Source organism: Macaca nemestrina, chromosome 1, assembly GCF_043159975.1.
Source record: "Macaca nemestrina isolate mMacNem1 chromosome 1, mMacNem.hap1, whole genome shotgun sequence".
Classification (NCBI taxonomy): domain Eukaryota; kingdom Metazoa; phylum Chordata; class Mammalia; order Primates; family Cercopithecidae; genus Macaca; species Macaca nemestrina.
In genome coordinates this window covers 170318476-170344438 of record NC_092125.1, presented here as the reverse complement: position 1 = coordinate 170344438, position 25963 = coordinate 170318476, and the positions used below count along the sequence as shown (strand labels likewise).

The 25963-nt window shown below is 48.4% G+C and overlaps 2 protein-coding genes and 1 non-coding gene across 3 annotated transcripts; all 3 read left to right on the top strand.

Annotated features, from left to right (window-relative positions):
* The first annotated feature begins 2988 nt into the window (after positions 1-2988).
* Positions 2989-5796, top strand: LOC105495183 (uncharacterized). Its single transcript, XM_071068944.1, has 6 exons — positions 2989-2995; positions 3201-3304; positions 3597-3921; positions 4120-4342; positions 4614-4870; positions 4995-5796. Exons 1-5 carry the CDS (start codon positions 2989-2991, stop codon positions 4798-4800), a joined length of 846 nt encoding a protein of 281 aa, XP_070925045.1. The 3' UTR covers positions 4801-4870; positions 4995-5796.
* Positions 5797-6633: 837 nt separating this feature from the next.
* Positions 6634-9195, top strand: LOC105495181 (forkhead box D3). The gene has a single exon (XM_011764467.3). It carries the CDS (start codon positions 7126-7128, stop codon positions 8560-8562), a length of 1437 nt encoding a protein of 478 aa, XP_011762769.1. The 5' UTR covers positions 6634-7125; the 3' UTR covers positions 8563-9195.
* Positions 9196-17826: 8631 nt separating this feature from the next.
* LOC112429111 (U7 small nuclear RNA) lies at positions 17827-17888 on the top strand. The gene has a single exon (XR_003021232.1). It is a non-coding gene; the product is annotated as a U7 small nuclear RNA (small nuclear RNA).
* The last annotated feature ends 8075 nt before the right edge of the window (positions 17889-25963 follow it).

Sequence of the window (25963 nt, the reverse complement as noted above, 5' to 3'; positions counted from 1 at the left end):
CAAGAGGCTAAGGCAGGAGGATGGCTTGAGCCCAGGAGGTCGAGAGCTGCAGCCATCTATGATTGCACCACTGTACTCCAGCCTGGGACATAAAGTGAGACCCCGTCTCAAAGAAAAACAAAAAAATGTGTTTCCATATCCCTGATCCATGTCACATCATGTTAGTGTAACTTTAGTACATGACTTCTGCATTGTTTGCTAACTGACATTCTGTGTGAATAAAGCGTGGATCACAATGGTGTTTCTGTATGTTATCCAAGTGGGTCCTTTCCCCAGGATGTGAGTGAGCCTTTGGCATGGTCTTTTTAAGATTTTGCCAAGGGAAGACTGGGCTGGAACTGAGGAGCTAACATACCATTGAAATCAAATATCCCGTTGGGTGCACTGGAGGGTAGAGAAGGGATTCCTGCATGCACACTAAATGATGAACTTTTCGAAGGGCAGGGTCGTGAGAGGTCTTCCAGGTCACCTAGTGTTCTGGGTCATGCATAAGTAAGAAATGGACACAATACTCCCCGCAAAGAATCCTTCCCACAGGACTCATCCTGTCCCTTCCTCCCCTCCCCCACACAAGGCGGAATCCCCACCCAGTGCACTGCCGGCGCGGTAGCCACTGCCCCTAGAACCAGATCTCTCTCCCAATCCTGTCCTCTCCAACCTCCGGATATGTCAAGGTTTCTTAAGCAGGGGTTTTCCAATCTGCCCCTTGAGGAACTGCCCCTGAGGCAAGGCGGGCGGGCCCAAGCTGCGATGTGGAGAATTCGATGTCCGAGCGACCTCCTCGGAGGAGTGGGTTGAGTTAAATATAACCGCGCGAATGGAATGGCGCTAAAAATAAGGCAGCAGCTGGCCTGTCCACAGCCCTGTCCCGGGAGGGGCGGGGGCCCGAGTGGTCTTGGGCAGGAAGGCCGCGTCCGGCCCATGGGCGAGGAGGCTGCGGCGTCCGCAGCCTGGGCTGGAAGGCCTGGGAGGCCGCGCTCTGTGGGCCCCGGGCCCTCCACTCGGGCTGGGTCGCGGGCCTGGACGGGGACTGTCCAGAGGCATCCGAAAGCCGGGCCAACTTGCCTGGACGTTAACAAGGCGGAAGGGCTGGGCGCTGAGGTCCTGCCCGCCCGGCCGCCAGAGGGAGCCGGGCGCCAGAGGAGGACAAGAGGAACCCTCCAGGAGGCCAGGCGTCTCCGGAGACCAAAGCGCCGGGGGACCCGTGGAGGTCTGCTCCACGCACTGCTCTGAAGGCTGCCGGGGCGGGTGGCGCTCGGCCTTTCAGCTCCCTGCCTTCCCACAAGTCCCTTCCCGCGCGCGCCCCACGGCCCTGCCCGCCCTCCCGCGTCAGCGCCCCAACCATCAAGCCAGCAATTGAAACGTTTCCAAAACGGGCTATTTATTTGCTCCCAATAAATCGATCGGCGGTGATTAAGGAATCGATGTGGCCTGGGTGGGCGAGTCGCTCGCGGGGAGGGATGGGGGCTTTCGCCCAGCGCCTGCAGGGAGGCCGAGGGCGGGCGCGGGCCTGAGGGAGGCGTGTCCCGCCCGAGCCACACCCGAGGACCCGACACCTGGGTGCGCAGGCCCCGGCAGGCCGCGTTCCCTCGGGCGGAGAGGGGCGCGCGCGGGCCGCCTGCTTTCCTCGGCCCCTCTCGCCTTTCTTTCTCGCGCGCCGGGGAGGCTGTGGCTGCCAGCGGCTGCCGAGCTGCTCAGAGGCTTTTGTTGCTCCTCGGCCGGCTGAATGGGGATTTTGTAAAGCGGGACAGATAAAAATGAGCAGCATCATATTGTTTGACAGAATGATCTCGCATGATGAAGTGTCGGCTCCGAAGGGGGTGAAAATGGTGAATTCCTAAAAACCCAGCCCTGGGCTCCTCCTCGAGCTGCCGGTAGCCTGGAGGGACCCAGCGGACAGCCGGGCCTGGCCGCATCGCTCCAAATGGTGTCGGAAAGACTCCGGCTTTCAATGCCAAGTCATTTTTAAGCCCCGATCCTGTCCAGGACCTTTCTCCTCGTGGATGAAAAGAACAATTTTCGAGAGAAAGGCTCGTTTTGATTAAATCTGACATGCTGCTGATAACTCCATGCTAATGTGAAATAATTAACATAATAGCCATAATTAAAAGCACGCTAACAATGCCATAAATTTATCACACAATTTTACTAGCTTTCTGCCCCTAACTGCTCTCTCATCGTTAATTAAACGTGTTGCCTTTTACAGAATGGATGTTTATACATTTCCAATATAAATAAATTCGAAACCATCCTCTCTCTCTTCCTCTTTCTCTCCTCCTTTCCTTTTGGTCTCTCGCCATTTACAGTCACGCCTTGGCGTGGACCCTGAGTGGCAGACACCTTGAAAATAAATGAAGTTTTGAGATGCAAATCCAAACAAGAACACTAAAATAGCCTCTTTTTTTTCCACCCCGAAAAGATCCGGAGAGGTATATGGGGGGGGGGGTGGGGGGGTGGGTAAGAGAGTTAAAAATTCCCCGCTTTGGGAAATGGAAATAATCTGAGTGGGTTGGGGCCTTGGGTATCACCTCTGCCCTTTCTCACCTTCCTTGTTGGCGGCTATCCAGACAAAGAGGCCGGTAATAGTTTAACGAATCTATGCAGATTGTCAAAAGAAGCAGACTTTGATTGTTGTGGGCGCGGAGCTGTTGGGGAGAAAGGAGGGGTATTTTTCTAATAGCCCCACCCACGTTTTGCTCCCTCTTGGACACAGAATAACTGCTCTTGGTGGGGGACACGCCCTTCACTCCCCGGAACCTGGTCCCAACGCCCCGGATTGTAAGAAAATTGCACCCGCGCGCGGGCGTGATGATTCTATCTCACGTCGCGCCAACGATTTATTCAAGTCACTGGCACTGTCTCTGACTTAAAAGAAGAGAAAAGAGGTATCTGGGTTCACTTGGGCCTGGTGAGGGGTAGGTGGGCAATTCCTGCCTTCCGCACCCTAACTGTGCCCCTCCTCCAGTGTTGACCACCTAAGAACCCAAAATGGGCTGTAATTAATTTCCCTTTCTCCATCATAAATTTTTCTATCCATTTCTTCCCTCCCCCATCCCCCGCCCGGGACGCACACACTAAATCTCCCCTCCCCTGGAAACGTCTCAATTTCCTTCCTATCGATCCGGACTCCACTCTTCTTGCCTCCTGTTGCTAGAACCTAGATCCCCACTCGCCCCACCCCTCACTCCCACCGCGTCCAGGTGGCTTTCCCAGCGGGGTACCACGTACTCTGCCCGCTCCGGGAGGAACCAAAGGGGTTTCATTCCATTCTCCTTTGGTTGTAACATTTCAAACATTTGAGCAGGTGAGGCAGCTGGCTGCCATCTTCCTTTTTAAATCTCTCCTGGGAAGTTCGCTTGTTGAGACTCAAAGAGTCACTCAAACTCGTAACTGTGTGTGTGTGTCTACTCATTCTCTCTCTACCTCTCGAATAACCCCTTGAGACTCAAAAACTTTTTATCCACATACACCCTTTTCCCTTCCCTTTATCACATTTTCTTCCCCCCCACTACATGTGTCTCACTTTCTCTATCTATCTCGCTTATTCCATCTCTGTCCTACAGCTTGGCGGTAACTGACGACCTGCGGGCTTTTAGCTGCAAACTGCAACTACGCGGCAAACAAATTTATTTAGCCCGGCATCTAGCCGGTCTCCGGCAGGACCCTGCACAGCGTCGGGATCGGACCCTTTCGCTGGGGCAGCCTCCTGCGTCAAGGCCAGCAGGAACCTTCCTGTCTCCCTTCCCGGCCGCCGCTTCGCCTCCTTCCTGCCCCCGGAGGTTGTGCGGGCGCTATGGTCCTCCTGGAGGGAGAAAGCCGGCGGCCGGTTCCTGAGCCGAGAGTGTCCACGGAAAAATCCTCTGCCTCCGCTGGAAATCGATATTAGGCCGGCGCGGGCGCAGGACGTCGGGGCCGCAGCCAGTAGGTTGTGCACGTCTCATCATTTAGCTAATCGAGTCGAAAAGTTTCTGTAAGGGCCGGACCCAGCATCAGATGGTAACACTGATTGAACAAGAGATTAGCACAATAGATCTCTAACCGAGGGGAAGCGTTGCTTTTCACGCTACGCGCCGTAATTAATGGTATGAATCAATTAATTTGACTTTTATTGTGTTGAAGGAAAAAAGCGCAACAAATGGAACCGGCAGCTGGGAGTTGTTCATCCTCCACCCCCTTCCCCAGGGAGGTTCCAAGGAGACACCGGGGAACGGACGGATCAGGCCCGGCCGTGGCAGAGGGAGGGTAGGAGGCAGCGACCAGCGGCGTGGAGGGATTCCAGAGAGCTAGCCTCGGCGGGCGGCAGAATCGAAATTAGGCTCATTTGGAGACTACTTCGAGACCGGTGAGGGGAGCCCTGTAGCCACCATCCTCCGGCACGCGTCCACACTTACTTGTCCACGCGGGCCAAGCCACCAAGGCCGCGGCAGGGCCAGCGCTGCGCCCCGCGCCCCTGCCTCTAGGGCTGGGCAACCCAAGCAGAGCAAAGGAAGTTCCTGAATGTGTAAATTTCAGGATTTTCTTTTCTTTTTTTTTTCTTTTTCTTTTTTTTTTTTTTTTTTTTTTTTTTTTTTTTTTTTTTGGACCTTCCGACCCTCCTTCGGTTGCTGAGGCAGTTGCAACCGCGAACTCTGCAGTTCCGGGCGGTGGCCAGCCAGCTCACCCCGGGTCGGTTTCGCGGAATGCTGTCTAGACGGCATGGTAAACGGTTCGAAGCCTGCGGGCCACAAAGCTGTGAAGCTACAGAAATCAACTCTGAGATGCGTTTTACGGCCGGGTGCAACCTCGGGATCATTTAGATAAAGAAAACCCGTGGAGGTTAGCGGGCGTCTCAGGATAGAGTCACCACACCCCACCCTGCTCCCAGCCTCAAGTGAGTTAGTATTCTATCCGGGGAAACTGTCTAATGAAGATGAAAGTCAATCTGTGTGTCTCAATGCCTGTAATGAAGCAGGTTTACAGATTTTAAAATTTTTATTTTATTGAATTATTTTTAGTGTGTCTAGGCCAAGGAAAGAGGAGATCGTGGATGGGGAAACAGACTGAGGGAATCGGAAGCACCACTGTCCATCCGGAATTAAATCCACATCCCAGCATCTTCTGCAAATATTTCACTAATTATTTCCTCTCGGAACTCCTCCCCTCGTGCTCCTTCCTCTGGTGAGGCCGGCGCTCCCCTCCCAGGCCGCAGCGTACAGACAGGGATTGGGTTACGTGTGCCTGCCACACTAGGCACAGGCTCTTGCGGCTCCCAACTAGGCGGCCTAAATGCGGAAGGAAAGAGGCAGCGCATCGCGGATTCACCGGGTCAAGAGCACTGACTTTCCTTGGAGGTGTGAGGTCCACGCATCCCAGCCACGCACTTGGGGGTCGGTTTGCGGTGCCTCCCCCTCCAGTCCCAGTGAAATCCCTACAGTTTTTCCTACCATCACTGACTTGCCTTGCATTCCGCGTGCGCTGGCCACACATCCTCGCCTCCTCCAACCGCTCCGCCGCTGGTTTCCTTGGAAGTTAAATCTTGGAGGATTTGTCTACACCTTAAGAGGACAAAATCCACTTTAGTTGGCAGCAACGGAGAGCCCAGCACGCTGGCGTGCCCAAGACTGCCCAGGTTCCCCCGAGGCCATGCCCACCGCCCGGGAAGTCACCGCCCGCACACCTCATGTTTCTTCAGCCGTCCCTGGGCGCTGCGTCTACCTGGAGGCACCAGGCCTCTTCCCGGATCCACTCGACTTACCCGGGCCGCTGCCAATGCCGGCTCCTTCCCCAGCGCCTCATTTCCGATTTTTTCATATGCTAAGTCGTTTAACAACTCCAAGTAGCCAGTTATGGCTTCTTTATTTATAGGGTCCCTGTTATTTTACGTCGTTTTTATTTCTCTCGGCAACTATTCTAATAGATTAATCAATAGCCATTTTCTGACCTTCGGGAACCCCAGCTGATGCTGTTTGTGGCCGCATGAAAAAATACATACAGGAAAACACGCTCGCATCCAGCCGGGAAAGAGCAGGCAGGACCTAAGTGGTTTGGTTGAGGGAGGGGGAAAAAGACATCTCAGCAGGTGTCTTCCCCAGAATGAGCACTGAGGCCAGAGGGAGATCTGAAGTCTAATTAGCAGGAGGGAGCCGGGTGCGCTGCTCTTACTCTTTAAAGCTAAAAACAATAAAACAAAAGGCAAAACAGAGACCAAGTTTTGCTTTTCAAAAGACGGTATGGGAACCTCGTTCTAGGTCGCCCGTCCCTGTCTAAGGAGTGTGGCAAAGGGGGGCAGAGAAGGGGGAATGGAGAGGGGGCGGGGAAGGCAGGGCAGCGACAGTCGCACAGTCCCGCGGACGCTCTCAGGCCCACGCCCTCACTCGCTCACACCCACCCACACTCACACCCACCCGCTCCCTGGGTCCCAGGGCCCGGCTCCAGCCTGGGCGGGGGGTCTCCGGGCGGGCCGGAGCGCCCTCGGGGCCCGGGGGATGCTGGCGCACAGTGCGGAGCGGAGTTGCGCGTCTCTGGTCCCTTTGTTGACAATTCCCTGAACCAACTTGAGTTTGGCCGGTTCCGCCGCGGCCCTGACGTCACGCACGGTCACGTGGCCCCGCCTCCCGCTGGATCTTTAAGTAGAAAGTAATCTATCAGGCCAGTCCTTAAAACGGGACTTTCGACTACCGGGGCTTCGGCGTCCCTGACACCCAGCCCCCTGCCCCCCCGCTACTGCCCCTGCCCGCGCCCTCCCGAACTGCTCGGCGCCCGGCGTCCCGCGCCCGCCTGGACCGCTCCTGCGCCCCAAGCCAGGGCCAGAGGCCGAGGAAGGCCGGCTAAGTGAGGGGGCGCGGCGTGGAGAACCGCCGGGGCCGGGAGTGGTAGCGAGCGCCTAGTACCGAGCGCCAGGGACGGCAGGAGTTCGCGGAGCGCGGCCGCTGGGGGCGGACGGCAGAGCCCGCGCCGCGCGATGCGGGGCCGCCGAGTGTGAGCTGAGCCGAGCGGGCCCCAAGCCACCTGCGGCCCCCTCCCCTCTCCCTGCCCCCCATCTTTCGGGGGCACTCAAACCCTCTTCCCCTGAGCTCCGCGGCAGCCCCCGACCACCCCCATCGCCCTCTGCCCCCTCCCCGCCGCCGCTACCAACCCCGAGGAGGGATGACCCTCTCCGGCGGCGGCAGCGCCAGCGACATGTCCGGCCAGACGGTGCTGACGGCCGAGGACGTGGACATCGATGTGGTGGGCGAGGGCGACGACGGGCTGGAGGAGAAGGACAGCGACGCTGGTTGCGATAGCCCAGCGGGGCCGCCGGAGCTGCGCCTGGACGAGGCGGACGAAGTGCCCCCGGCAGCACCCCATCACGGACAGCCTCAGCCGCCCCACCAGCAGCCCCTGGCATTGCCCAAGGAGGCGGCCGGAGTCGGGGCCGGACCGGGGAACGAGGTGGGCGCGCCCGAGGCGGACGGCTGCAAGGGCGGTGTTGGCGGCGACGAGGGCGGCGCGAGCGGCGGCGGGCCCGGCGCGGGCAGTGGTTCGGCAGGAGGCCTGGCCCCGAGCAAGCCAAAGAACAGCCTGGTGAAGCCGCCCTACTCGTACATCGCGCTCATCACCATGGCCATCCTGCAGAGCCCGCAGAAGAAGCTGACCCTGAGCGGCATCTGCGAGTTCATCAGCAACCGCTTCCCCTACTACCGGGAGAAGTTCCCCGCCTGGCAGAACAGCATCCGCCACAACCTCTCACTCAACGACTGCTTCGTCAAGATCCCTCGCGAGCCGGGCAACCCGGGCAAGGGCAACTACTGGACCCTGGACCCGCAGTCCGAGGACATGTTCGACAACGGCAGCTTCCTGCGGCGCCGGAAACGCTTCAAGCGCCACCAGCAGGAGCACCTGCGCGAGCAGACGGCGCTCATGATGCAGAGCTTCGGCGCCTACAGCCTGGCGGCGGCGGCCGGCGCTGCGGGACCCTACGGCCGCCCCTACGGCCTGCACCCGGCGGCGGCGGCCGGTGCCTATTCGCACCCGGCAGCGGCGGCGGCCGCGGCGGCTGCGGCGGCGCTCCAGTACCCGTACGCGCTGCCGCCGGTGGCGCCAGTGCTGCCTCCCGCCGTGCCCCTGCTGCCCTCGGGCGAGCTGGGCCGCAAAGCGGCCGCCTTCGGCTCACAGCTCGGCCCGGGCCTGCAGCTGCAGCTCAATAGCCTGGGCGCCGCCGCGGCCGCTGCGGGCACAGCGGGCGCCGCGGGCACCACCGCGTCGCTCATCAAGTCCGAACCAAGCGCACGGCCGTCGTTCAGCATCGAGAACATCATAGGTGGGGGCCCCGCGGCTCCCGGGGGCTCGGCGGCGGGCGCTGGGGGCGCCGGCGGCACTGGGGGTTCCGGGGGCGGCAACACGGCGCAGTCATTTCTGCGGCCACCCGGGACCGTGCAGTCTGCAGCGCTCATGGCCACGCACCAACCGCTGTCGCTGAGCCGGACGACTGCCACCATCGCGCCCATCCTGAGCGTGCCGCTCTCCGGACAGTTTCTGCAGCCCGCAGCCTCGGCCGCCGCCGCTGCAGCCGCCGCCGCTCAAGCCAAATGGCCGGCGCAATAGGGACGCGCCAGTGGCCGGTACCCAGGGCCCGGCGGCGGCCTCGAGCGGCAGCTGCACCTCCAGGCTGCGCGCCCCGTCCCGAGCCCGGTCCCGGTCCCGCTGCCCAATCCTGGACTCTGCCTCTCCCCCATTTCCTTTCCCCTGAGCCCCCAACGCCTACCTTCCGCGGCCTCCACCCCCTCGCGCACACTTAAACTGGTAGAGCAAACTCACCGCGTGCCCGCCGGGAATAGCTTTCCATACAGGTAAAACCGAAAACCGAATTTTCCAAAAATGCACCCCGACGGCGCCTGCTCTTAGTACCGTGGGGATGGGAGGGAAATTCTTTGTATATATTTGTAAAAAAATTATTGACTTTCCTTTTGGGGTTTTTATTTTTTTAAGAAAAAACAAATTCCGTAGATTTAGAGCTCTGAACTTTCATTTTTTTTGAAGGTTCACTCTCCGAAGTTTTATCTGAGAAAAGAATGTATAGAGACGTTGGGAGATTTTAAATATAAAAAATTTTCAAAAAGGCAAAAAGTGTCATTCTATTATAAAAGTCTGTTTATATATGAATGAATATATATGGTATTCTAAATGTTATTCCATCGTGTTGTACACAAATTTGTAAATAAATTTTTAAAATGCCCAGCCTAGTGTTTTATTTAGTTGTCTGAAGTAAATGGCAAGATTTTTAAATGGTTTTTGCCTTTTCTCCTCCCCAGAAAATCAAGGAATTTCAAGTAATGACCTTTTCAAACTTTGTAAATTCATAATTTGAGTATAAGAAAATTTTAATTGGAGAAAGGAAACAGTATGCCTAATTTTAAATGTGTTAATATTTTTCTTTTAGTTTTCACATAAAATCAGGATGTGAGTGATATCATTCATATCAACCCATTAAATCTAAATGACCAGACATTTCTGTAAAGTAAGCTGTCATTTAAAAAAAGAAACCGAAACAACAGCAGTCTTTAAATGTTTTTTTTTTTTTTTTAATGACCAGACTTGTGTCTTCCACAATGAAAACTTCCCAAATGAGAGAGTTTCTGGTCATTTCAATTATCCTTTGAAAAGTAAGTAAATTACAAACATCCCTCTTTTTAACATTTAAATCTTAGATTTTTGAAATTATTTCTCTTCATTCCTTAAGTGGAAGTGGTAAATAGACCCAGCTGGTTTTAAAAATTTATGTTAAGGCATTTTACATTTTGCAGTGAGATTTTATTTATATTCATCTGATAGATAATACATAGTTTTGTTTTCATAATATTTTCAAATAAGATACCTCATTTATATGGCAATAATCAATTCACAACATAATTGGATTTCTGAAGGGTTCCTATAGATGCTTCCTCTCCCTCCAATCCGAAGCCTTTCTGAAGGCCAAGGAATGGTGGCCTTAATACCCTTTTAAAAACAGCTGAACATCACCTCTCTCCCCTTTTTTTCTTTACCTTAGGCTAGGTTAGTGTGAAATGCGAGATCGTAGGGCAGGAATGGGGAAGGTCCTCGTAGATTATTTTTAATGTGCATTTCAGCTGTTAAAAACCTTTTAAAAGAAAGTATGAAGGTAGAAATGAAACATCTTGATGTGGAAGGCTGGTTCTCACCACTATCAGCATATCCTCAAAAGGCATCAATTCTAATTATTTTGTAATTAATTTAGCTGTTACAATTACTTGTGCGAAATCGCTTTTAAAAACTGGAGCGAGTAGCAGTGCTGTCGGCTCGGCCCTGCGCGCGTCCTTTTGGTTAAACCCGGCCAGTGCCCAGTGTTGTCCACTTTGCCTCCCTGGTGGTGGAGATGCCTCCCCGTCGCGGATCCCAGCCTCATTTCTCCTCTGTCGACGTGGGCTGGGAGTTGCTTTGAAATACACTTCCTTGCAAATACCGAATCTGTTTTCCTGGTAAACCGTAAACATTATTGTGTCCTTGAGTAAACATTCCTTCGGGATCAGGGTCCTAAAATAAAACAAGCTGCCGGGGGTGAGATAGTTTAACTTGATAAACAAGAACCTGATAACCACCGCGAGAGAGGAGCAATGGTAACCTTCACCGAGGGGAGATTATGGACCACACGGTCTCCGGGTGGGTCCCTTCTAATCTCCTTTTACAAGGAAAACTAAACGGATCTAATTTTGTTTGTGTGTTGCAGCTATAAAAGTAACAAGTTGTTTCACAGTTGTGTCTGGCTAATCGGTTTTTACACAAACAGCAAATGGTACATGATTTGTGCAAACACATAGAGAGGTTATTTCTAAATTTAGCTGACACCCCCTGGGAAAAGGGAAAGGCAGGGCTTCTTGAATTCACTTTTAGCCTCAAGAAGCTGCTGATCCAAGGCTTCTAAATGACATTGGATAACAGGGGCCTCATTCCATCCCTGATCCTTTGTTACTTATAAAATTACTCGCTCATATTTCCTCGCATAGCAGCAATACCGGCCTAGCCTGCGCCAGCAGCGTGACACTCAGCCACAAGCCGCCGCCGGAGACTCGCAGGGCTTTTTCCAGCGCTACATTCATTAGGCGGCGGGGTGAACAGGAGAGACCTGCCGGCAACTTTCCTTCCAGCCAAATCTTACCCTTGAACAACGGCCTAGAGATGGTCCCCTTCCTTTATGTCGTGGAGGGCAGGAAACTCTCGGACCCAGACCCCCAACCTGCCAGCGGTTGTTTAAAGTCCTGGTAGATGTCAGGAAGATGGGCCCGACCGTCGCACCCTCAAAAACTTTTTGGTTTAAGCTTTTTAAACCTCGAAGATTTAGCACAGAAGGGGAAATGCAAATATCATAGATAATGATTGCAAGCACTTAGTGGTAGGGCGGGGGGGAAGCCTGAAACCCTTGTTTGATGTTACGGAACTCAGGCATCTGCGACAAACGACACTGGAAACAGCTCTCTCGTTGAGATTTAAAGGCAACTACTGATATCCACTTTTTATTCCACTTAAGAAAAGAAAACTAAAGGAAGGGAGGGCAGATTTATTTGCAATAAAAGGAGGAAGCGGGTTGATTTTTATGGGGAAGATTTTAGCTTTCGGCTACACACGCATTTAGACGTTTCTACTTTCTCTAGCACTTATTCCTAGAAAAATCAATCCAGCCCTGAGGCCTGTGGCCCCTACAGTGTTCCCAGGACCAAGTTCTGAGTGGGACCGGCCGCATCTAGTCCCTCCGGAAGGTGGATCTGGATGTCCAGGGAAAGGCAAACGAAGAGTAGAGCAAAACATGTGCGGGCTGAGGGCTCTCGATGCGATGGCAGATGTGGCCTGTAGGGGGCGACGAGCAGACGGAAGACTTCGCGGTTTGTCTGGAAGGGTCCAGCCCCAGCCCCGAAGGCCTCTCCTTCCCTCCCACGCTCTGAGCCTCCTGACATCCTTGCTTATTCTTAGGCCCCATACGCCTAGGTCGAACCTCAAGAAGCTGCTTTCCTCCTCTCCTCCGCCTGTGTCCTGGGAGGAACAGAGTCCCAAGAGGAGTTTGTCCTAAAGATTGGGAGGCAATAAAGTTTAGTGATGAGGAAACATTGACTTGGAAGCAATTAAGAGTTATATTTGAGGTTATTTATTTCACGTGGTTTATAGGGTGAGTCTTGTTAGTAAGGAGAACATGAAAGGCTGATACGTGTGTGAGAGAGGTGGGTATTTTTAACTTGAGTCCCTTGAGAAACTGTCCTGAGGCGTATGTGATCTTTCAGATCTTTCTTTCAGAAAGTGTGTTCCAGAGCCTTATGTCCCCCGCCTCCACCTGTGTCCCCGGTGGTGCAAGCTGCAGAATAAAGTAATGGAGGTAGGAGGTTGAAAGGGCATTCTGAAAGTGCCAGGCTGAGCTTTGTGGGGGGCCGTCTGTTTCAAGGGAGGAGGCGACAGGAAGAAGCAGGATGAGAAAGGCCTTGCAGAAGGCGTTCCAACAGGGATTAGGCATTTCCTAACTGTGACTTTGGACAAGCTGCTTGGTTTCTTTGCATGTCTGCATTTCCTCGACTCTACAGTGAGAATGAGTCTGCCTGTCACCCGGGCTTGCAGAATTAGGTGAATTGGTGTCAGTGAAAAATGTCTTATAAACTGTAAAGTACTGGGGGCATGTAGAGTTTGTTTTTTAATGGCCTCTGCATGAAGAAACAACTCTGTTCTAAGCACTGGTACACTACCAAATACGCTGACTTGGTTTTGAACAATTTGATTTTAGGTATGAAAGGTGGATTTTTCTAAGAGGGGTTGCAGAACCCATCCCAGGAAACTCCCACCTCAGAAAGGGCTTTTAAAAGGTGGAGCCTCCTCCTGGTCTGTAGCCCTTTCACCATGCCTGCGGAGAAGCCCTCGGTGCCCACCCATCCTTCAGCCTGCACCCCCAGCTCCAGGGGCAGGGCATACCTCTCTCTTCTCTCTGGCAGAGCGGCCTACTCTGCTGTTTGCCCCTATGCTTCCACTATCCGAGGCAAGTGGGGAAACCTGAGTCCACTGCTGACAGACACCCATTAGTGCAAAATGTGGCCTGGGAGGCGAATTAAAGGTAACCGGATCCCAAACCCACTTAAAAGACCACCCTCCCCTTGCTGCCCTCCAACAGTTGGCAGAGTTACACCGAGAGCCAACTACTCTCTTCGCCACTCCCCCTCCCCTTGCCCTCTGAGGAATGTACAAGCCATTCTTTGCTCCCTGGGGTACACAAAACAAAATTTGAAAATAAATGTAAAACCAGCCAGGGTGTCTGTAAGAAAGCATAACCATCTCATTTTTATTTCCTGAAGTGCTGTCATATATTAGAATTTTCCTAAATGCAGAATTAAATTGGTCCCCTCCCCCATTTTAACATAAAACTGCTACCTAAGGCTCTCCTCCAGATGATCTGTGCTTTTGCACACAGCTCAGTCCCATCAGGGGCGAGGTGGGGAAAAAGAGGGACACCTTCACTCTCTTGCCTGAGTCCTCTGGTGCTGAAGAATATCGGCATTAGAAGTGGCCTCCGGGGTCACCCTGGCCCTCTTTTCACACAGGCCCACCCAGAAGGTTCTGGGACTTACCCAGAGTCACTCAGCAGCCCAAGTGCAAGCTATGGAAGTACTCGGAGGAGGAAAAAGTGTGCTTTACCCAGCAAGAAGGCGCCACTTGAGGAAACAAAAACAGCAGACTCTGGGGCAAGGAAGATTGGGGAGGGTTGAGAGAAGGGAAAGACAGACATAGACGCGCCAGGCCGATGGAACTCAGCTCCGGGAAGGCTGTGGACCTGGACCCTGGGGCTTCCCGCGGCCTGGGCGCCTCTAGCCCGGCAATGGGCGGTTCTGCCGGGACCGACGGCCCCATTTCCTTCTTGCCTCATGATTTGGAAGGGAGGAAAGAAGGCGGGAACTGCAGGCCCGAAGGTCCCCTCGCCCAGCGGCCCAACCACAGTGCTGTCGTGTCGGGGATCGGTCCCCAAGGGCGCCCCCAACCCTCTGTCCACGCCAAGATCACCCCCGTGCTAACCTCGAGGGCTCGGCCTGCGGGACTCCAGCTGCCCCTGCCTGGAGGGAGGGAAGGGAGAAGATAATACGAATTAATTACGAAGGAAACCCAGGTGTGAAAGGCACCCTCCGCGGAGCTGGGCGTGCAGCGGGGCGCGCGGTGGGGCCTCTGCTCCCGTCCCAGTCCCGCGGCGACTCAGTTGGCGGATCATGGGAGGCTCGCGAAGGAAAATAAATCCCCTCAGAGTGAACCTGGGAGGCCGTGAGGACCCAGCCTGGGATCTCTGGGGAAATAGAGGCTAGTTTACCACGGTCTAATTAAGCCACAGCCCTAGTGTGAGGACCCTGGCCACCCGGCCGGGCTGGGGGATGGATGGGAGTGTCCCCCACCCCCGGCCGCGAACCGGCAGCAAGAAGCACATTCTCCGCCATCCCTGGCCCCGCTGCTCTCGCCTCTGCGGACTCCGCGTTTGCCATGCTGCTTCCCGGGGTCCGGGGACCAGAGCTGCGGTGCACGTCTTAGTGAAGGGGAGAGTTTTGGTTCTTTTCCTGCCTCCATCCCTCCCACTTTCCTCTCAACAGATGGTAAGGAAGACTCAGTTTTCTCCGAAAAAGCTCCTGTTACCCCTTTCTGCAAGGGGCGCGTGCCTAGGTTCGCGAGGAGCTCTCTTGTCCGCCCCAGAACAATCCTAAACTCTGAATGTTCTTTTTGCTCTCGAGGCTCCCCTGGGATGCAGCGTCTCCTCCGCGAAGCCTTCCTGAGCCTCCCTGCCCAGGTCAGTTGCTTCTTCTTGAAGCTCACCGTGCCAATTAATGAGCCATTGTCATTAGTGTTGCCCTGTGAGTTCCTGGTGAGTTCCTGACCGCCTAGCATTGCTGAACACAAAGGGGACGATCTAAATTATTTGTCTGATGAATAACAGCCTTGCACCACGGGAACGGGGATAGGGGATCTTGAAGGCTGTTAACTTATCAAATCAAATCTTTCTCAAGAGTTTGGGGGACTGTTTTCTTCCCATTTCTTTTCTTCAGTTTCCTTCTTTGTAATAAATGCTTTTTATAAACACTTAATTTTTTAAATGAATGAATTTTAAGCCTTTATTAGAGGTCTAAAAAGCATAAGACCCATCAACTATGTATATTTCTCAGTCATTGTGAAATTAGCTGAAAACTTCTCCCAGCCTGAAGTACCAGTAGCTGGTTCCACCTCCCACCCTAATGTAGAAACCTCTTCAGAACACCTCGGTTTTCAGCCAGCATCTGTTTCCATTTTTCCAGTGGAAGAGGAAGAAGAACCACTACCTCACAAAACAATCCATTCCACTTAAGGGCATCGTTATTTGTTCAAGAGTCTTTCTTTTCTAGAATCCCTTTATTTCCTTAGTAAAGGATAGTGGATTTCAGAGTCATTTGCTCAGATTTTCATATGAAAGACGGTCGTATTTCCGTGTGTTGGGTTTCTTTATTTAGAAACACAAAGAATTCACTGTACTTTGGTTCCTACATTAAAAAAACTATTTGTGGGGGGAAACTAAGCAAAAGCTAAAGTTTTTAGAAAGCCTCTGGATTCTGTATTCATTACACACGATCCAGGGTGGTCCAGAGGCCTTGCTTTGAGACCCACTTGGAGAGCCTTGGGTTCAGACTACACTGGTGGTAAAACTCTTGTGGAATGGTTGTAAGAGTTTTGTGTTCTTGTTTTTTTTTTAACCAGGTAAAAAGCTTTTTTTTTTTTTTTTCATTTTGTTTTTACAAGCTAAGATAAAAAGTATTTTTTAAAAAGTTAAATCATTTAATTCATCTTTCATTGCTGTATTCCTTGGCATAAAAGTTACGTCTTACCTATATTAGTCATCTAAACCACTCATCATATAAAACTAGGAACTTAGATGTCTTCTCTGGAAAATATTAATATAGATTCCACTGTTTAATTACAGAAGCAGAGAGAGGGAAAATCCCAGATATTTGGCCTTTGCCTTCCAATTGGAATCAAGATAATGTGTTCTTTTGTGTTACCCATTTAATGCATTTTTTTTGACAAATTTATATCCCAGTTTGTGTGGTTCCCATTTGATTTAGTCTTCATATAGCCCTGTTTGTTTCCTTCTTTGCCATTATTACAGGTTATACTGGTAAACCTTCTCTCAAATTCTACCAGCTTGCAAATGTAAATGTTGGTTATAAAAGCAAGGTAGTATCAAGATCAGCACAAATTAATCACAACCACTGTGAAGCATCTGCTTTATTGATGGTACTTCAACAGCATCATCTTTCCACATATATCAGGAATTAAGACTTTATAATAAAGTTGCTCTTGTTGCTAGAGGGAATCAAGTACAAGAGTTAATAGATTGGATTAAAAGACAAGACTAATTCCTAGTCCTAGTCCTGACATTGAATTTAGAAGCCCACATACAGTAAAGATTGCTAGTGAAAATTTAGCTGAGAGAAGGAAAGGAATTATAGTATAATAACTATCATTTCAAAATTTTAGCTTTTTGAGTAACTGTTTTAAAAATTTAGAGTTTTTTTTAAACCTTGATTTTACTTTTATCTTGATTTAAGATATCTGTCATTCAAACCTCCAGCAGTTTCAGAACTTATTTACTCTAATACTGACACTATATAATACAATTCAGGGTAAGGAACTGAAATATTCTCTGCTACCACCACCTATGAGGTCCAACAAATAATTTGAAGAAGACTCACAGGAGATTATGAGCAGGAATCCATGCTCAACTTTGGGAACCAGTATTCTAGTGCAGTATATTCAAAATACATACTTAATGGGTTACTTTTTTTGTTGTTGTTACTTTAAAATAAAATATTCTTACAGTAAATGAGATGAAGTTTGGGAAGCATATTATTAGTTGTGAGAGCTGAACACTTATGATGTGAGAGATATCTATATTGTATTTTTCAAACTGATTCCCTTACTTGGGAAGGTTTCTTATTTGAGACAGAGAATGATATTCTGGAAGGAGCATAGGCTTTGGAATTGATAATCTTAGGGTCAAATTCTGGCTCTGCCATTTCTGAACTATGTGATCCTGATTAAAGTTACTTAGCCACTCTGAATCTCAGTTTTCTTACCTACAAAATGAGGATCAGAATAGGAAGATTTACTATCACGTATTTGGAGTGCTCAAATATGGGCGCTCTTAGTACTATAACAGTTTTGCTGTTATATAGTGGTCACATTTTCATGAGGCTACCTTAATTTTTACTCTGATATCATATACCAAATAGTTGCACATTTCATATTTAAAAATGAAGTCATTGAGACCACTGTCCCTTCCATCTGTTTGAGCTAGGTATCATTTTTGTGTTCTCACAACTTAACAAATGTGAAACAATTTACTCTGTAGTGTTGCTTGGTAAATCACTTTTTCACTTTCAGGATATTTTTCAGTCTTGTGGATGAGAGGTCTTGACAATAGTCATTAAAGATATGATAGCATTTTCACAAGAACAAGGACATGTGCCTTATGTCTCTTTGCTGAGCTCCAGTCTGGGTGGACTAGTTTTAACATTTCTCTAGATCTACACTAATATTTCACTAGGATACATCACTATCTGCCTAGGTCGGATCTGATTAAGTCAGTACCTACCTTTGCTAATAAAGACCACCTTAGTTACACTATCTAGTTAATGGGAGGATGTGATGTTGTATAGTTCCAGGAGGATGGGATAGAAGTCAGCCGGTTTGGGTTTGCTGGATGGTGACTTTGGTTAAGTCACTTGAAACTCAAAACTGCAGATTATTATTATCTAGTGGAGACATATTACATATCTGTTTAGCTTACTCCCATTAAACCAAACATCATTTTAAAAGCAGTGTTACAGTTCTTTTAGAATTAGTCTAGCAGGTTTTCCAGTTCTCACCAGAAAACTAAAGAAATAAAAATTAAAAAATAGAGAGAGAGAGAATGAAAATCCACTTAAATGTGAAGCTACCCTGAATTCCACTTAATGGGCACGAGATGCAGGGAAGTGAAGCAAGGGTGGCACAAATTGCTGTTTCCATAGTTAGTGTCAGTTCTCTTATCCTTTTCTTTTTTCTTTTCTTTTTCTTTCCTTTTTTTTCTTTTTCTTTCTTTCTTTCTTTCTTTTTTTTTTTTTTGAGGTGGAGTTTCACTCTTGTTGCCTAGGCTGGAGTGTAATGGCGCAATCTCAGCTCACTGCAACCACTGCCTCCCGGGTTCAAGCACTTCTCCTGCCTCAGCCTCCCAATTAGCTGGGATTACAGGTGCCCACCACCATGCCTGGCCAGTTTTTTGTATTTTTTTTTAGTAGATATGGGGTTTCACCATGTTGGCTAGGCTGGTCTCGAACTCCTGACCTCAGGTGATCCACCTGCCTCGGCCTCCCAAAGTGCTGGGATTACAAGCATGAGCCACTGCACTCGGCTCTCTTATACTTTTTACAGTATGGGCATCTTGCTGCCAAAAGTGTTGGTGTTTAAATATACTACCCTCATTTTTTGTACAACATAGCCTCTAAATGCAAGTCAGCTATTTCTTTTCTTTTTCCTTCCTTCCTTCCTTCCTTCCTACCTTCCTTCCTTCCTTCCTTTTTCTCTTTCTCTCATTCATTCATTCATTCATTCATTTCTTTTGACAGAGTTTCACTCTGTCACCCAAGCTACAGTGCAGTGGCATGATCATGGTTCACTGCAGCCTCAACTGCCCAGACTCAAACAATCCTCCCAAGTATCTGGGATATCACATGTGCACTGCCACACTTGGCTAATTTTTATAGAGACAGAATCTTGCTATGTTGCCCAGGCTGCAAATTAGCTATTATATCTATAGCTCAACCAAAGGAAAAGTTAGCTATTTAGATTAATGGAGATATGGTAATGCTTATATACTGTAAAGAAAAATTTTAAAAAATGTTGTGATTAATTTTTATTATATTTGATTTTTACCTTACATGTTTCTTTAGAGTCTAACTCCTGTATAAGATGCAATTTCCATTGTAATATCTGCCTTACCAGGGTTTTTCTGAGAATCAAGTGATATATGTTTAATTGCTTTGCAAAATGTAACAGTGCTATGAAATGTAAATTGTATCTGTCCTCTGGACAAGACTTGGCCAGGAATTCATTCTAACAGATTTGCTCTTATTTGTTCTGTGTTTTCACACAGAAAAGGAATTATAGATAAGTATAGAACAACAGCCATGATGATGATGATAGGAGCTTAGAAGATAAATTGACCCCTTACCACATGCCAGAAAATGTGCTTAGTGCTTTAAGAAGATTATCTTAGTTAGATACTTCTTTGGGGGGAGTTCCTCCTCTAGATTTCTATCATGTAGGCCCTCCTAGAGTTACCTCACTTCAAATTGGGAGATCTCCAAGTGTGTGTGTGTGTGTGTGTGTGTGTGTGTGTGTGTGTGTGTGTCTAGTGCTTTTTTTATTCTTATAGAGCTGAACTAGTAAGTGCTAGGCAGGGAAATATTTATTTCCTACTCAACATGTTTCCATGGTGAGGAATTTTTATTAGAGGAAGATGTGAGCTTCTTCTTTTCCCCCTGCCCCCTCCACTAAGGGCAGGAGAGTGACTTATCTGATTGAAGAGTTTGGAAGAGGGAATTGGGCATTTGTGGATTAGCCACTCTTGTACGTTTTGGGCATGACTGCTTGCAGAAAGGATGCATTCTGGTTTTCAGTCTCCACCGTGCTGTGACTTAGCAAAATATGCTCTATACCTGTGGGTGAGGTCTGCATCTGTTTAGTGCTGCCTATGGCTGGGTAGGTAAATCTGACTAGCTCAGCAACTGTTAACAGTTAGTCCACTTGATTTTATGTCTTTAATTCAACTTTCATCAGAAATACAGCTAATATTTTTAATCTCTGACTCCTGTGTCTACTTTTAATTGGTTCCAAATTTAGATGGGAAAGAGAAGGGTTATGAATTAACTACTTAAAAGCCTGATAAGAGGCAGTGTAAGGGAGTGGTTAAGAGCACTGGTGTGGAAATGAAATTGCCGATTTCAAATTCTGGCTCCATGACTTAATAGCTGTGTTATATTGTGCAAGTTACTTAATCTCCTGTGCCTTAGTTACCTTATCTTTAATTAAAAAAAAAATTTTTTTTGACATCTCACTCTTTTACCCAGGCTGGAGTGCAGTGGTGCAATCATGGCTCACTGTAGCCTCAACCTGCCGGGTTCAACTGATCTTTCCACCTCAACTTCCCGAGTAGCTGGGACCACAGGCACACACCACCATGCCTGGCTAATAAGACGAGGTCTCATTATGTTGCCCAGGCTGGTCTCAAACTCCTGAGCTCAAGCAAGTCTCCCTCCTCAGCCTCCCAAAGTGCTAGAATTATTGGCATGAGCCACCATGCTCAACTTAATTACCTTATCTTTTAAACAGGGACAATAATAGTCCCTATTTTACCTTCACTGAGTTGGTGAGAGGATTAAATAATTTAATACATGTAGAGTGTTTCTAATAGTCCTGGGCACATAATAAACATTAAAAAAACTGTTAGCTATTCTTATTATTATATCAATATTAACAGCCCAAGGATATAATCTAAATATTTGCACATAATTTGCACTCAGCTTCCTTTTTTTTGAGACAGGGTCTCACTTTGTCACCCAAGCTGGAGTGCAGTGGTGCAATTTTGGCTCACTGCAACCTCTGCCTCCTGGGCTTAAGCAGTCCTCCCACCTCAGCCTCCTGAGTAGCTGGGACCACAGGCTTTCACCACCACATCGAGCTAATTTTTTGTATTTTTGGTAGAGACAGGGTTTCACCACGTTGCCTAGGCTGGTCTCAAACTCTTGGACTCTAGCGATCCACCCACCTCAGCCTCTCAAAGTGCTGGGATTACAGGTGTGAGTCACCATACACAGCTGCACTCAGCTTCTAACTTTCTTCCTGCAATGACTGAATGTTTATGTCTCTCCAAAATTCATATGTTGAAATCCTAACCTAATTCTGAAATGATGGTATTAGGAGGTGGGGTCTTTGGGAGGTGATTAGGTCATTAGGATAGAGTCCTCATAAATGGGGTTAACGCCCATAATTGGCTTGACTATAGTAACCACTATTTATATATTTTGGTTTCCCTGGGCCACATTGGAAGAAAAGAATTGTCTTTGGCCACACACAAAATACACTAACACTAATGATAGCTGTTGAGCTAACAAACAAACAAACAAAAAAATCGCAAAAAAACAATCTCACAATGTTTTAAGAAAGTTTACAAATTTCTGTTGGGCTATATTCAAAGCTGTCCTGGGCCACATTCGACTCACAGGCCACAGGTTGGACAGGCTTTACGTGTATCAAAACATCATGTTGTATACCTTAAATATAATAAAAATAAAATATGGCTGGTCAAGCTGGGCACGGTGACTCACGCCTGTAATCCCAACACTTTGGGAGGGCAAGGTGGGTGGATCACCTGAGGTCAGGTGTTCGAGACCAACCTGGCCAACATGACGAAAACCCTGTCTTTACTAAAAATACAAAAAATGAAACTAGCTGGGAGTGGTGGCGGGCTCCTGTAATCCCAGATACTCAGGAGGCTGAGGTGGGAGAATCGCTTGAATCAGGAAGGTAGATGTTGCAATGAGCTGATATCGTGCCATTGCACTCTAGCCTGGACAACAAGAGCAAGACTCCATACCAAAAAAAAAAAAAAAAAAAGGCTGATCTGAGTGCGGTGGCGTTTACAATTGACACAACCAGTTATAGAGTTCTTTCTTTTTTCTTTTTCTTTTTTTTTTTTTTTTGAGACAGGGTCTCTCTCTGTCCCCCAGGTTGGAGTGCAGTGGCATGATCTCGGCTCACTGCAACCTCTGCCTCCTGGCTTCAAGTGATTCTCTAGCCTCAGCCTTCCAAGTAGCTGAGATTACAGACATAGGCCTCCACAGCCGGCTAATTTTTGTATTTTTTTGTAGAGACAAGGTTTCTCCATGTTGCCCAGACTGATATCAAACTCCTGAACTCAAAGGCATCCACCTGCCTTGGCCTCCCAAAGTGCTGGGATTACAGGTGTGAGCCACCATGCCTGGCCCAGTTATAGATTTCTTTGTTCTATCTTCACTCCCAGTGATTCACTTGACTAGCCTTAAAATATAAATAGGCCAAGTGCAGTGGCTCATGCCTGTAAACCCAGCACTTTGGGAGGTTGAGGTGGGAGGAGTACTTGAGCCCAGGAGGTCAAGACCAGCCTGGGCAACATGGTGAGATTCCATCTCTACAAAAAATATAAAAATTAGCCAGTGTGGTGGTGTACGCCTATAGTCCCAGCTACTCAGGAGGCAGAGGCAGAAGAATCGCTTGAACTGGGGAGGCGGAGGTTGTGGTGAGCCTAGATCGCACCATTGCACTCCAGCCTGGGCAACAGAGCGAGACTCCATTTCAGAAAAAAAAAAAAAAAAGACTGGGTGCAGGAGCTCACGCTTGTAATCCCAGCACTTTGGGAGGCCGAGGCTGGCGGATCACCTGAGGTCGGGAGTTCGAGACCAGCCTGCCTAACCTGGTGAAACCCTGTCTCTACTAAAAAATACAAAAATTAGCCGGGTGTGGTCATATGTTCCTGTAATCCCAGCTACTCAGGGGGCTGAGGCAGGAGAATCACTTGAACCCAGGAGGTGGAGGTTGCAGTGAGCTGAGATCACACCATTGCACTCCAGCCTGGGCAACAGAGCGAGACTCGGTTTCAAAAAAAAAAAAATGTTGATTCACTGGTTATTAGAATAGGGGCATTCTGTGCACTAAATATACTTTAATCATATAGTTAAATATGGTTTAATTTTTTTCTCCTATTTCTCTACTTGCCACAATCTGCAAAAATGAGACTCACAGTGACATTCCTTGGGGGCGCTTATCAGGCTAGTCCATAGTGATTACCCTTATTTCAGAGTTGCATGGCATTTTGTCTGTCCTATACAATTTAGTAGTTAAATGTGTGCTGTCATATGTAGTGGGATGCTGGATAAGGTAGACTTTTGAAAAAAGAATTATCTGAGTGGCTCATAGGGCGCAAATATGTTGCAGTAATATTTGGGGAAGGGTGCTCAATATTTTATTATGAAAAAGTTCAGACACAGAAAACATGAATTTTGTTACAAATACCTGTATAATTTCCATTCTACCATGAACACTTTAATACACGTGCTTTTTAAAATTTATTTATTTTTAGTTTTTATTTTTTGAGACAGAGTCTTGCTCTGTAGCCCAGGCTGGAGTGCAGTGCCCACAATCTGAGCTGACTGCAACTCTTGCCTCCTGGGTTCAAGTAATTCTCCTGCCTCAGCCTCCTGAGTAGCTGGGATTACAGGTGCATGCCACCATGTCGACTAATTTTTGTATTCTTAGTAGAGATGGGGTTTCACCATGTTGGCCAGGCTGGTCTCCAACTCCTGACCTCAAGTGATCCATCTACCTCAGCCTCCCAAAGTGCAGGGATTATAGGTGTGAGCCACTGTGCCTGGCCTAATACATATGCTTTATTACATAACCAATCTATCCATTTATCATTTGATCCATCCATCAGTCCATCTTACTTTTCTGATGCATTTCAAAGTAGAGTGTTGCAGTAAAATTTTGAAATGCTAACATTCTGCTGGGTATAGTGGCACATGCCTATAATCCCAGTGCTTTGGGAGGCCAAGGCAGGATAGTCCCTTTAGCTCAGTAGTTTGAGTCCAGTCTGGGCAACATAGAGAGACCTCGTCTCTACAAAAATTAAACAAAATTAGCTGGGTGTGGTAGCAGGCACTTGTGGTCCTAGCTACTTGGTGGGGCTGAGGTGGGAGGATTGCTTGAGCTCTAAGGGGTTTGAGGCTGCAGTGAGCTGTAATCACACCACTGCACTCCAGCCTGGGGGACAGAGTAAGACCCTGCAGCCTGGGTGACAGCAAGACCCTGTCTCAAAACAAAAGAAAGAAAAAAATGCTAACATTTGATTCCTTTCTTGGAATTTCTTGTGACTCCTTTATTTCCTCTTGAGAGGCAGAAGCTATATAGCAGAGCAGACAAGGTCTGGAGCCTGACTGCCTGGGCTTGAAATCCAGCCCTGTCACCTACTAGCTGTGTGACCTGAGCAACCTTACTGTGATTTAGTGTTCTCATCTGAAACAAGAGGATTATAACAGTTCCTACCTTGTGAAGTTGTTGTGGGACTAAGTGAGGTAGTTACAGGCAGGGCATTTGCAACAGTGCTTGGCGAACAAACAGTTGTAGAATGCTAAGTGGCACTAGGCACTGAATACATATTAACTCAGTTAATTGTGACCAAAACCTTATGAGGTAGTACTATTATTATAAAATATAATGAATATTAAGCTATTATTGTTTGTTTTAGCAGAAATTCATAGAGGAAAAAGTCTGCTTAGTTTGTAGTGGCACAATTGTCACTCATTGTAACCTCAAACTTCTGGGTGTAAGCAATCCTCCTGACTCAGCCTCCTGAATAACTAGGACTACAGATGTGCACCACCACACCCAGCTAATTTTTAAATTCTTTTGTAGAGACAGGGTCTCACCTAGGCTGGTCTTGAACTCCTAGCCTCAAACCATTCTCCCACCTCAGCTTCCCAAAGCATTGGGATTACAGACATGCACCACTGCATCAAGCCTAGTTTTTTAGTTTTAAAACAGACATTTTGAAGTTCATGACAAAGGGAATTCTTTGGAAAGGAAGGCTTTTTGAAAGAAACGGTTCTTTGCCTGTCAAAAACCAAAGTACCTAGAGTCAAAGTTTATGTCGTTAACAACTGATTTGGAACAACAGGTGAAGAGTTTCACCTGGTCGAATTATATAACGATGCCTGGCCTTGGGGAGGAGAGAGAGAAAGAACCAGGAAGAAGCTGATGACAGTATCTGGAACTTGCCTTAATGCCAGGCTGATTTCCACAGTTGGGATAAAAGTACCTCCGGATTTGAAAGTGAAGGAGAATTGGGCTTTCCTGTGACTATTTGGACTGGGGCTTGGGAGTGGGATAAGGTGAGGTAGCTCTTGATGTGCAATGCTTTTTTTTTTTTTTTTCTCAACCTCATCCCTCTCTCCAGTTCAAACTAGAACTTGTCGCCCAATGCCTCAGGAAAGGGAGGCCATAAGAAACAAAATAAGTTAAATTTTTGGCTTTTGAACACTAAAAACCAAAGACCTGGCCAAAAAGTAAAAATAAAAACATCTAAAATCCCAGCACTTGGGGAGGCCAAGGTGGGCAGATCACCTGAGGTCAGGAGTTCAAGACCAGCCTGGCCAACATGACAAAACCCCTTCTCTACTAAAAATACAAAAAAATTAGCTGGGCATGGTGGCATGTGCTTATAGTCCCAGCTACTCGGGAGGTAGAGGCAGGAGAATCACTTTAACCCGGGAGGCAGGGGTTGCAGTGCGCCAAGATCAAGCCACTGGACTCCAGTCTGGGCAACAGAGCAAGACTGTCTCAGAACAAGCAAAAACAAATGAAAAACATGTTTGCTAAAGTTATTTCTGGTTCCAGAGAAGACAGAAATTCTCTGGACTGAAAGAAAGTCCCAGGCAAACAGTTGGTCACCCTACTTGGGAGGATTCTTCTGTTTCCAATTATACTTGATATTTGTAAAATAAATGCAGTATTGTTATGTTATATTAAGAATTCAGCATTCTACTAATAAATGCAAGGCTTGGCAATCTTTCAGTGTCCCTACTACATATGACATAAATAGCTGGAACTTCTAAAATTTTTAGGAGCTGCCCTTGCTGACTTGAGTTGACTATAATTTTCAATAGTTCCCTTTTTATTTTCGAGACAGAGTCTTGCTCTGTTGCCTAGGCTGGAGTGCAGTGATGCAATCACAGCTCACTGCAGCCTTGACCTACAGGACTCAAGCAATCCTCCCATTTCAGCAACCTGAGTAGCTTGGACTACAGGCATGTGCCATCATATCCAGCTAATTTTTTACTTTATTTTTTGTAGAGACAGGGTCTCATTATTTTGTTAAGGCTGG

What these genes read in the sequence shown, in the direction of transcription:
- LOC105495183 (XM_071068944.1), top strand. An exon ending in GGACGTCGGGGCCGCAGCCA is followed by an intron (nt 3,922 to 4,119) that starts GTAGGTTGTGCA and finishes ATTGTGTTGAAG; the next exon opens with GAAAAAAGCGCAACAAATGG. An exon ending in TGGAGACTACTTCGAGACCG is followed by an intron (nt 4,343 to 4,613) that starts GTGAGGGGAGCC and finishes TTGCTGAGGCAG; the next exon opens with TTGCAACCGCGAACTCTGCA.
- LOC105495181 (XM_011764467.3), top strand. Translation starts at nt 7,126, where the DNA reads ATGACCCTCTCCGGCGGCGGCAGCGCCAGCGACATGTCCGGCCAGACG.